Genomic DNA, 11,065 nt, shown 5'->3' with positions numbered 1-11,065 from the left:
TTTTGTGTAGTTCTTCTGAAATTTATATCGCAATATCAGCTCGTGAGAAGTTGTCCACATGACGTGCAAAGCTCTCTGGCTTCCTCAGCCTCAAAGCGGAGATGAGCACCACATGCCATAGACAAATTGGGCTGGACTTAACCATCCAGGGGTCCTTTACCTATACCTATGTATAAACCCTGAATGCGTTTCTATAGCATCCTTTACCCCTATTTCTGGGTTGCTGTACATCATCATCACCATCATTATCGATCAACCATGCAGTGGGGGGAAAAGCTAAAACTGGAAGCCTGAGAGGGGAGCCTCCCAGGTGGTCCTGCGTCTGGAGCACCCAGCGTCTGAGGCAACTGCTGGCCTGGGACATATGGGGGTGGGGGAAGTGGTCTCCCCTTTTCAGGGATCCCTCTGCCAAAGAACTTGGAGGAGTAGCAGATTCCTTGCCAGGAGGCAGAAGCCAAGGCAGCCCCTCCGCACATTCCCCCGCCAGGCCCAGGATGAAGATGACTCTCCAAAAAGGCCACCCCCCTCTCTCTCTCCGCCCCCCCCCACTGCCAATGTTCTGCTGGGGATAATGGGGGGACTTGTCCTAGGGGAGCCAGACCTCCCTGTGTTTGCCTGGGAAGCGGAAGCAGAACTGGCGCCGCTGCCTGACCTGCATTTCAGGATCCTGGTGCGAGTCAGGAAGGGGTCTCTTCATCATAGCAGGGAGCCGAATGAGGGGTACAAATGCTCTGCCACTGAGCTGCACCCCTCCCCTGCATTAGCAAAGCCCAAGTTCAAACACCAGCCCCTATTTTAAAAAGGCAACCGTAATGATGGCACGGGACTACCCTTTAGGGTTGTCGTAAGTTACTGTTCCAAGCCCCAAACCCGTGTCAGGATGCCAGATTATCACTCGGGCAGGGGGGCTTCTGAATACCTGGGCTCACGCTTTAGGGATCATGGCTGCCCTCACTCATGTCCCAAACTCCCCCCCCCTTGGTAGCCATTTCCTTCCTGAACAGAACAACGTTATGTGGGGCTTTGAGGAGTCATTGTGTCTCCCCCCATTCTACAAATTCCTGTAACACCGGCAGAGGATTACAAGAGATGAAGGGGGAATGTAACCTTCGTGCCCCGGAGGACTTTTTGGGAGGTGGGGGGGGAGTGTCTCTGTCCCTGCCGACTCCGGGGATCGAACCTGGATTATCAGTAAAGAAACAGGATATCCAGAGCTTGTTTGGAAGGCGGAGAATTTATGTGATCTGGGAGGGAGGCGTCACTCATTCATCCCCATGGGCAGTGAGCTCAGCTTCCTAGAGAGGCAGGAAATTTTGGAAGGGGGGGAGAGGGCCAAGGTTGGAGGGGGAGGAGGGGCTGCCATTCACATTCCCAGAAGAGGAGCAGATCTGCAGAGGAGGAGGGAAAAAGGTATATACATAGCTGGACTGTCCCCGGGACAGGTGAGACTGCTGCTGATCCCTTATTTTCAAATCTGAAAGTTGACAGCTATGTGCAGGAAAGGAAATCGGAACAGAAAAGCGAGCGATGGAAGCGGAGGGCCAAAGAGGACAAAGAGGTAGAGCTACGGGGAGGGGGGTATGCGATGGGCGAGGAGAGAAAGGGGGCAGAGACCCCCCAACAAAAACTCACTTCCTGGGCGCTATTTGCAGAGGCCCCGATCCATGCAATCCGGCTGCAGATGCGCTGTTCCTCCCCCTGAATCTGCAGGGCACCAGGGAAAGGAGAGCGGGATTTGGGGCGAGGGGGAGATGAAAGGAAGAATGGGAGTGCTCCCCCCCTTCCTTCTGTGGAAGGGCTGAGATTTGAACCGAGGCCCCAGTTCCTCACCCCTCTGCGAGTTCTGGGTTCCCCCTGGCAGGAATCCCTGGGGCGCTTTTGACTCCGCCTGGGGGGGTCTCTTTTGTCTAGAGATGGGGAGTCCATCGAAGGGTTAAAGGAGGCGAGAGAGGCCTGGATAGAGACCCCCCCCCGTCTCCTTCTTGGCATGCAGATCGAATGGTTAGCTGACAGGGTGAAGCCTCGGGGCGAAGGGGCGAAGGGGAGACTCGGTCTCCCTCCTCTCCCCCCTCCTGTTTCCCTCCTCTCTCCCCTCCCGGGTGGGCACATTGGGAGAGATTTGGCATGCAGAGCGAATGGTTAGCTGACCGGGGGAGGCTCGAGGGTGGAGGGCAGAGGATGTTAGGGGGCTGAGGGAGGGAGGGAAGCATCCCTGGAGGAGGGATGGAAGACATCTTGGAGAAAGAGAGAGAGACTTGGGGGGCTGCCTGCCTTGACTTCTCCCTCCTGCTCAGGAATCTGTCATGACTTCAAGTCGACCAGGCAGAGATCCCTGAACAGGAGGCCTGATCCACCCACCCTCTCCTCCCTTGAAGCTCAGTCCTTGCCCTGCCATAAGTCCCAGGTCAGCAGCTGCATTGGGGGCTGTTATAGCGAGTCTAACCACTGGGGGAAAGAGGAAAGGGGAAAAGCTCACTTTATTATTTCTGCCCTTAGCAGCTTTGTCTTAGGAACTACAGTTTCACCCACATTCCTCTGTTTCTTTGGAGAAGCAGCTAAAGGGTTCCTACCCAGAGATTGTTGTTGTTTAGTCATTTTGTCGTGTCCGCCTCTTTGTGACCCCATGGACCAGAGCACGCCAGGCACTCCTGTCTTCCACTGCCTCCCGCAGTTTGGTCAGACTCATGTTCGTAGCTTCGAGAACACTATCCAACCATATCAGAACACTGTCCAACCATCTCGTCCTCTGTCGTCCCCTTCTCCTTGTGCCCTCAATCTTTCCCAACATCAGGGTCTTTTCCAGGGAGTCTTTTCTTCTCTTGAGGTGGCCAAAGTATTGGAGCTTCAGCTTCAGGATCTGTCCTTCCAGTGAGCACTCAGGCTGGTTTCCTTCAGAATGGATAGGTTTGATCTTCTTGCAGTCCATGGGACTCTCAAGAGTCTCCTCCAGCACCATAATTCAAAAACATAAATCTTCGGTGATCAGCCTTCTTTATGGTCCAGCTCTCACTTCCATACATCACTACTGGGAAAACCATAGCTTTAAATATACCCAGAGATACCTGTGCCCAACTCCTTCTCTCCATTCCACCTGGTTTCCATTATTCCCACTACTGTATATCAGATTTAAGAGATTGGGAAGATCGCTATGCAAATGGGTGGGTTCCAGTGTTCCCCCTGAAGAACCTGCATTATTATTGTTGCAATTGTTGTTATTTATTTATTCAACCTATTACTCTATTTCTCTTGCCCAGGGCAGCCCAAACTGACTTACAACCTATTTTTATTGTTGCTGTTCTTGTTCTTGTTCCTGTTGTTATGTTCCACGGTGACACTCTAAGGTCTTCTCTCTCATGTTTCCTGTACTCCGGGGGGGCAGAGAGAAGGCTGTTCTCAGGGCCTACTCCCCCATGAGGGAGACTGAGGCAGCCCCCTCAGGCAGCAGAGGCAGAGAGGGGCAAGGAGGGGACTGAGCTGAGTGCCATTTGGCCTGCTCTGATTTAACCCCCTATCCTCTCATCTAGTGGAAGGTGCTATCCCATTGCCAGTATCCTAGACACAATACAGCAGCCTCGGGAAGTCAGTGGTGCAGGATGATTTGGGAATGTGTGCAGTTGGGACTGTATCAGGAAGATGTTGGAGATCACGGAAGGAGGAGGAAATGAAATACAGAAATTCAGCATTTTCAGAAGAGGGGGAAGAAAGGGAAAGTACACCCCACTAGATAATGCTCCCATAATCCCTGGCCATCTGCCATCTTTCCTTGGGATGATAGCACTTTGTGTCCAAGCACATCTGGAGGGCCAGAGATGCCTCACCTCAGCATAGAATTTCCCCTAGGGCAGTGGTGTCCAAACTTTTTTCAAAGAGGGCCAGATTTGATGAAGTGAAGGGCCATGAGGGCCGATGAAAGGGCCAACCAAAGCTGTTGACCTCTTTTAAGAGTTGAAGTGATTGAACTTTTTAAAGACTTTTACCACAGGAAATAAACTGCCGCAGGGGCCAGATTAGGCCCCCGGAAAGGACTTTGGACATGTCTGCCTTAGGGGCTCAGGGGAACAGTTACTTAGGAGTTGGTGGAACTGGATCTTAAGGGTTCTTGAGACCATAACACTATAAATCCAAGGTGTCCACACTCAGCAGCGTAGAAACCCCTGCCGACCCCTGGGGAAGAGCTTTTTTTTAAATTTTTATTAAGGATTTTCTTGGTTTACAAAGGTAGTACAAAGTCTCATTTTTTTCCATGCATCGTTTTTACACATTAATCTTGATTGTTGAGACATTAGGAAGAAAAAAGGGGGGGAGGGGTGGGCGGGCTGGGGAGGTGAGTGGGGTGGGGTGTCTCTTTTTTCCTGATATGCGTAGAGGTTCAGTGTCAGCGTTGGTCGTGCAGGTTCTCTGTTGTTCGCTTGTGCTCCTTTGTTGGCGAGAGAGGTCGGGGGTTGGCGTAGGATGCACTTGTTCATTTGTGTTTGGCTGTGGTGGTCTTTGGTTTCTTGTGTGAGTGGGGTGGGTGGGTGTTTTGGTTAGGTTAGCCATATTGATTTGTATGCTGACGGTAGGTTTTTGTCGTTGTCTTGTTGGGCTGTGTAGGTGATGAAGGGGAACCATATTGGGGTGAAGGTGTCTTCTTCCGTTTGTCCCCGTGTCAGTTTCAGCTTACTGGTTAGTTTCTCTAGTAGGGCTGTTTCCCATACGACTTGATACCATTGGTTCATGTTTACCCCTGACAGGTTTTTCCAATGTCTGGTTATGGTGTTTCTGGATGCTGTCAGTAGGTGGGTTATGAGTTCTTTGTGTTCTGAGTGGGCATTGTTGTCTTGGAAGATGTTTAATAAGGCCAGTTCTGGGGTGAGTTCTAGCACTTGCTTAGTTATCTTACAGATTTCTCGTATGGTTATTGTCCAGAATGATTGGATTTTGGGGCACTCCCACCACATGTTGAAGTATGTGCCTGTGGAGGTGCACCCTCTCCAGCATTTCGATGAGGTTCCTGGGCGCATTAGTGCTAGTTTTCTTGGAGTTAGGTACCATCTGTAGGTTAGTTTCAGGGAGAGTTCTCTTCTTTTCATTGATATGGATTTGAAGGGGGGTTTGGACCACATTCTGGTCCATTGGGTGGGATTTATTTCGTATCCTATGTCGTCCTCCCATTGTTTTTGATGGCGTCTAGGGGATTCATGGGACTTTTGAGTAGTATTTTGTATATTGCGGATACCATTCCTTTGTCGTGTCCCTTTGTTGTTAGGAGGAGGTTTTCAAAGGCAGTCGGGGGTCTAGTTGCTGCTAATTTTGTTGCTTGGTTTTTTAGGAGAGCCTGTATTTGGTTTTGTGCTAACCAGGGTATTTGGGTCTCTTCTAGTTTGTCCTGTATTTCTTGTGTTGACAGGGTTTTTTTTTTTTTTTTAGAAGTCTGTTAAGCGATACAGGCCTTTGGTTTGCCAGGTTTTTATTTGGAGGTTTTGTGCTGCGTGGTGGAATAATGGGTGGTAGGCCAGGGGAATTAGTGGGGACGGGGTTGGGGATAGTTTGTCTATTTCCGATTTCCATGCTTTGAACATGGTTTGTGTGTACCTGTTAAGCGTTGTGGGGGGGGGAGAGCTTTTTAAAGGCAAACGTTCACCCCCAGAGTTGCTTGCTTAGGATGGTACAGTCGGTCCACCAAAGTACAACACCAGAGCTGCCCCCTCCCCCCGCCCTGCCTTCCTCTGCTGCTGCCCACACTAAAGATGTGTGTGGATGAAATCCCAAAAGAATTCTGGCTCCTATTCCAAAGAGGTCCAGTTGATATTCCAGAGGAAAGTATGGCTAGGATTATGAGTCACAATCATAGCTGAGAAATACTTCCTTTCTCCAGAGTCATCTTCTTTCTTACCTTTCCCACAATCAGTGTTATTCACCTTTAATTTTCACCTTTTTCAGTGTCGTGAATCTTTTTATCTTGTGATATTCAGATGAAGAGAGGTATAGAAATTTAATAAATAATTTGCAATAGGAGCAGAGATCATATATCCAGAAGCCCTTGGACACCCAGTGCAAAGGGGGAAGCAGCTGGAGCTTGACTGCTGGGAAGGCCAGGTTAAAACATCCAACCCAGTTATTATTGGCTATAATTATATGCGACCTGATCTCACACCCGCCTCCTGACACTGGACTATCTTAGTGGAGATTCCCATGTCCAGGTGCTTTCCTTCTGCATCTCCAGCTCTCTCCATGCAATAATGCAAGGCTGAGAGATTCTCCTACCTGAGCATTCCTTCAGCTGACCACAAGCACCAAGCCTTGTCACTAGACTTATATAGGGGTCTCCAAAAATGGTCAGTATGGACCTCCTGAGGCCAAAGGGACTGTGCAGGTGATTAATAAACATCTGGAGGTCAAAGAGGACAAAATGTGGCCCAAGGGGTGGAGGATTATTGTGCAGAGGATGACGAAATTCATCATGAACTTAGGACCCTGATGAATAGTAGGCAGGCTCATGGACATAGAGCAGCTCCCTTTCCTGTGAGAAACCTCTTTATTTAAAAAGTAAATCCCACACTTCAACCATATTCTAAGATAATGCTTCTGAAACTCATTACCATTATTTGACATTATTTCATTTGTATTTCCTAAAAACTGGGAACATATAGAGGAGAGGAGAGAATGTATGAGATGTTAAAATAAGAGCATGTCCTAATTGATGTGGGTAATATTCCTTGGTTCTCTTCCTAGATTTCCTCCACCCCACCCCCCACCCCCGTTGAAAGAAGACAATGGAAACGGCAGTCAAAATTCTGGTGGGCCATGTCCAATGGGGATAACGAAGAAACCATTTAAATTCATGGAGCGTGGAGAGAGAGAGGAGAAGCAATCTGAAAGTATGGAGTATGGGAAGAGCTTTACTGAAAGTGGAACACTTAGAAAACATCAACGGACTCAGACAGGAGAGAAACCATTTAAATGCATGGAGTGTGGAAAAAGCTTTGGTTGGCGTTCAAACCTTCGTATACATAAACACACTCACACAGGGGAGAAACCATATAAATGTATGGATTGCGGAAAGAGCTTCAGTCAGATTGGACACCTTAAAAACCATCAACGGACCCACACAGGGGAAAAACCATATAAATGTATGGAGTGTGGAAAGAGCTTCACAGCTGATAGTGGAACATTTAGAAACCATCAACGGTCCCACACAGGTGAGAAACCATTTGAATGCATGGAATGTGGAAAGAGCTTCAGTCGGAGTGCGTACCTTAGATCCCATCAATGGGTTCACACAGGGGAGAAACCATTTAAATGTATTGAGTGTGGAAAGTGCTTCAGTCAGAGTGGCAAGCTGACTTTACATCATCGAACTCACACAGGAGAGAAACCATTTAAATGCATGGAGTGTGGAAAGAGCTTCTCCGAGTTTGGAAAACTTAAAAGACATCAACGGACTCACACAGGGGAGAAACCATATAAATGTATAGAGTGTGGAGCGAGCTTTATTGATGGTACAGCACTGACTAGCCATCATCAAACTCACACAGGGGAAAAACCATTTGAATGTATGGATTGTGGAAAGAGCTTCACTTATAGTGGAGCACTAAGAAAACATCAATGGACTCACACAGGGGAGAAACCATTTAAATGCATGGAATGTGGAGCGAGCTTTATAGACGGTACAGCACTGACTATCCATCATCAAACTCACACAGGGGAAAAACCATTTGAATGTATGGATTGTGGAAAGAGCTTCAGTAACAGTGGAACACTTAGAATCCACCATCGAATTCACACAGGGGAAAAACCATATAAATGCATGGAGTGTGGAAAGAGCTTCACTGATAGTGGAACATTTAGAAAACATCAACGGACTCACACAGGGGAGAAACCATTTAATTGCATGGAGTGCGGTAAGAGCTTCAATGATCGTGGAACACTTAGAATCCACCTTCGAATTCACACAGGGGAAAAACCATATAAATGCATGGAGTGTGGAAAGAGCTTTATTGATAGTAAAGCACTGAGAATCCATCATCAAACTCACACAGGGGAAAAGCCATTTGAATGCATGGAGTGCGGAAAGAGCTTCAGTAACAGTGGAAAACTTAGAAATCATCAACGGACTCACACAGGGGAGAAACCATTTAAATGCATGGAATGTGGAAAGTGCTTCAGTCGGAGTGGAAACCTGAATTTACATAATCAAACTCACACTGGGCAGAAACCATTTAAATGCATGGAGTGTGGAAAGGGCTTCTCTGATGTTGGAAAAGTTAAAAGACATCAACGAACTCACACGGGAGAAACCATTTAAATGCATGGAGTCTTGAAAGAATTTATTTCAGAGTGGAACCCTAAATTCACACACAGGAAACTTAGAAGACATAAACAGACTCACTCAGGGACAAGCAAATAAATGTATGGAGTGTGGAAAGAGCTTCAATAGAAGTGGAAACCTTAGCAAACACCAGCAAACTCCAAAAGGGAAACCACTTACTTATATGGAGTTCCGTAGAGCTTCAGTCCTGATGTTCTTACAAAACATCAATGGACTCGCAAGGAGGAAAAGACTTCCAGTCTGCCGCGCTGGTGAGAGGACGCAGAGACCTCGAGCTCCGAGGTCTCTGGCATCGCGGAAGGGGGGGAAGTTCACGGGGGCACGCGGATTCCCCATAAAAACCCCGGGAAGAACGTCCCGGGGGCTTAGCAGCCCAGCGGTGCTCCTAACCCAATTCCTCCGCTGCCCGGGAGGCTCATTAGAGCCACCGAGAGCCAGCGGAGTGGAAGTCGCGGGAGCCATTTTGGGCACCACCGTCACCTCCAAGAAGTGAAGCCCCGAATCTTCAGCCTGCAAGTGGCAGATTCTTCCCATCAAAAGAAAGATCTGGACTAAGTAAGTGAAATCTCTAATTGGGACTAAGAAAAGATAATTTGGATTATAGGAAGAGGTTTTAAAAAAACGGGAGTCGATCTCTTCCTACTGCTCAACTAAGAAGTGCTAAAATGCTCCAAAGCCGAAAAGAAAACTGACTGTCTTTGAAACACCAATAAGAAAGACTTTCTCACCCCTATAAGCAGGGTGTAGAGGGGCAGATTTCTCGGTAATAAGAAAAATCCCTGCAAAAGAATAAGATTGGAAGGGGGGAAGCCCCTTCTCAATCCTGGTGCGAGCACCCTATGAGGCTCAGCAAGGAAATATTGTGAAGTAAATTTGACAGCTGTAAAAAAAGGGGGGGAGAAAGAAAGTCGTGATTGACGTTATACGATATTTGAAGAAACTGAACTGATTCAAAGATCATGAAAATGGTCAGCCAAGATGGATTCTACTGTTCTTGAGGACGGAAATTCCATTGTCTTTTGTCCTCTGATCTCCATTCTGCTTGAGACTGGAAAAGAATGTCAACATCCGGAACATCTGCCTTCCAACAGACTGTGTTGAAATATTTGGAAATACTGGGAGATCTCTTAAAGGGACAGCAACAGTTCAGCCTACTGTTAGCAAGCACTGTGGACCAGGGACAGGATTTAAATGTTACGCTTGTAAATGAAAGGGATCTTAAAAAACAAGCTTCGGACGATGCACAACAAAACAAGGGAAAGGAAGAAGAAAGTATTCAATATGAAGAGAAGAACTGTCAAAAAACAACTGAGAAACCAACTACTGTGGGAATGCATCACCAAGATTGGGAACTGATTTTTGAAGGAAATTGGGAGGATTGGGAAAATGCAATTGGGCAAGGAAGTGAAATTGAGGGGTGGGAAAAGCAGAGGGAGGGGAAGACAAAGACTTGGATTTTAAAATGGGATAGACTTGGGGTGGGTTGAAAAAAAATGGTTAAATTGCATTCAGGCTGGTTGAAAAACGGTTTTGAAATCTTGGCTTGACAACGGAATTGCTGAACCGAATGGGGGAAAGAATCCAGGGGAGAGGAGGAGGTATATAGGATAATAAGGTTAAGAGGTATGATTAGAGATTTGAACAAATATTTGATATTTCTTGTGGGGGAGGCGGAGGAACGGCTTGGAAAAATTTTTAGGTTAACATAATAGAATTGTATGTTTAGATAGGTAGTTGGGGGGATATCTGACTCTTTCTCTCCCTGCCATCCTGGAGCCTCTTGTGGCAGGGGGGGGCTCTGGGGGGGAGGGGGAGGCGGAGGGAATATCAATTACAAAATGAATCACCTTTGGACGGTCACCTCTTATGGGTATCCCTAGTGGCAGGAGGGGGCCTGTGGAGAGGGGGCACGAAGAAGGTGGAAATTGTTGGATAGTTTATCTAAAGAATAAGAATTGAATTTAAGAGTAAGAAACCCGCTATGATTAAGATTAGGAAATTACGAAAACCAGGAAGAAGGGATCTGAGGAAGTCAATAAAATAATGTTTAACATTCAACAACCAAGATTCCACTGGGTACCAGCAATAGTGTGTTGTCAAATGATATCCATTCTTTTTTTCTTTTCTTTTCTTAACTTTATTGAAACTATCAAGACAATTTGTCAATCAATGTACCCAATTACATTTCCCCCCTTTCCCCCCTCCCATCCCTCCCTCTCCCACCCTCCAAGGACTTCCCTCAGCTCCCCTCTCTGGTTTGTTTATACATTTTGTTCTCTGCATGTTATAAAATTGTACGTATCATTACCTTATCTATCATCTCTTCTACTAATAAATTTGTGAATGTTTATTCAAAACCAGCCAAGGAGTCCAAATCCTTATGTTGTCTGGTATTCGTATATAAAGTTGTATGTGAAGGTAATGTCTCACAAGTATAATAGAATATATAATATAATGTTGGATAGGGAGGAGGAGAATCTGGAGTGCTGGGGTGAGTGATGGCGGACTGAGAGTCAGCTGATTTTTGGTCCTTGGTAGAGAGAGTTGGAAATGTTGGTGTTAGGAGTTGGGGTGGTAGTTTGGGAGCAGGAATGGTGGGATTAGTATTCTAGGAACAGCATCATAACTCCCATTGATGTAATTGCAATAAAGGAATAATTAAAGCACAAAAAGACTAAAAGCATCTTATATGTTCTGCTAATATCCAAACCCTCATATATTGTTTATATTTTATAAATTAATTGTGTTGCAACA

At 46.7% G+C, this 11,065-nt stretch overlaps 1 protein-coding gene across 1 annotated transcript; it reads left to right on the top strand.

The window, feature by feature from the left end:
• Nucleotides 1-1,306: 1,306 nt before the first annotated feature.
• Nucleotides 1,307-10,671, top strand: LOC148687141 (uncharacterized). The gene is made up of 2 exons (XM_088664076.1): nucleotides 1,307-1,442; nucleotides 6,715-10,671. The coding sequence occupies exon 2, from the start codon at nucleotides 6,794-6,796 to the stop codon at nucleotides 8,285-8,287; it is 1,494 nt and encodes a 497-aa protein (XP_088520202.1). The 5' UTR covers nucleotides 1,307-1,442; nucleotides 6,715-6,793; the 3' UTR covers nucleotides 8,288-10,671.
• Nucleotides 10,672-11,065: the final 394 nt, after the last annotated feature.

This window comes from Zootoca vivipara, chromosome 2, assembly GCF_965207765.1.
Source record: "Zootoca vivipara chromosome 2, rZooViv2.hap1.1, whole genome shotgun sequence".
NCBI lineage: Eukaryota > Metazoa > Chordata > Lepidosauria > Squamata > Lacertidae > Zootoca > Zootoca vivipara.
The sequence above is the reverse complement of the archived record's forward strand: the minus strand, read 5'-3'. Positions and strand labels throughout refer to the sequence as shown.

Bases quoted from the DNA above. Each gene is read 5' to 3' on its own strand.
- LOC148687141 (XM_088664076.1), top strand. From the start codon at position 6,794: ATGGGGATAACGAAGAAACCATTTAAATTCATGGAGCGTGGAGAGAGA.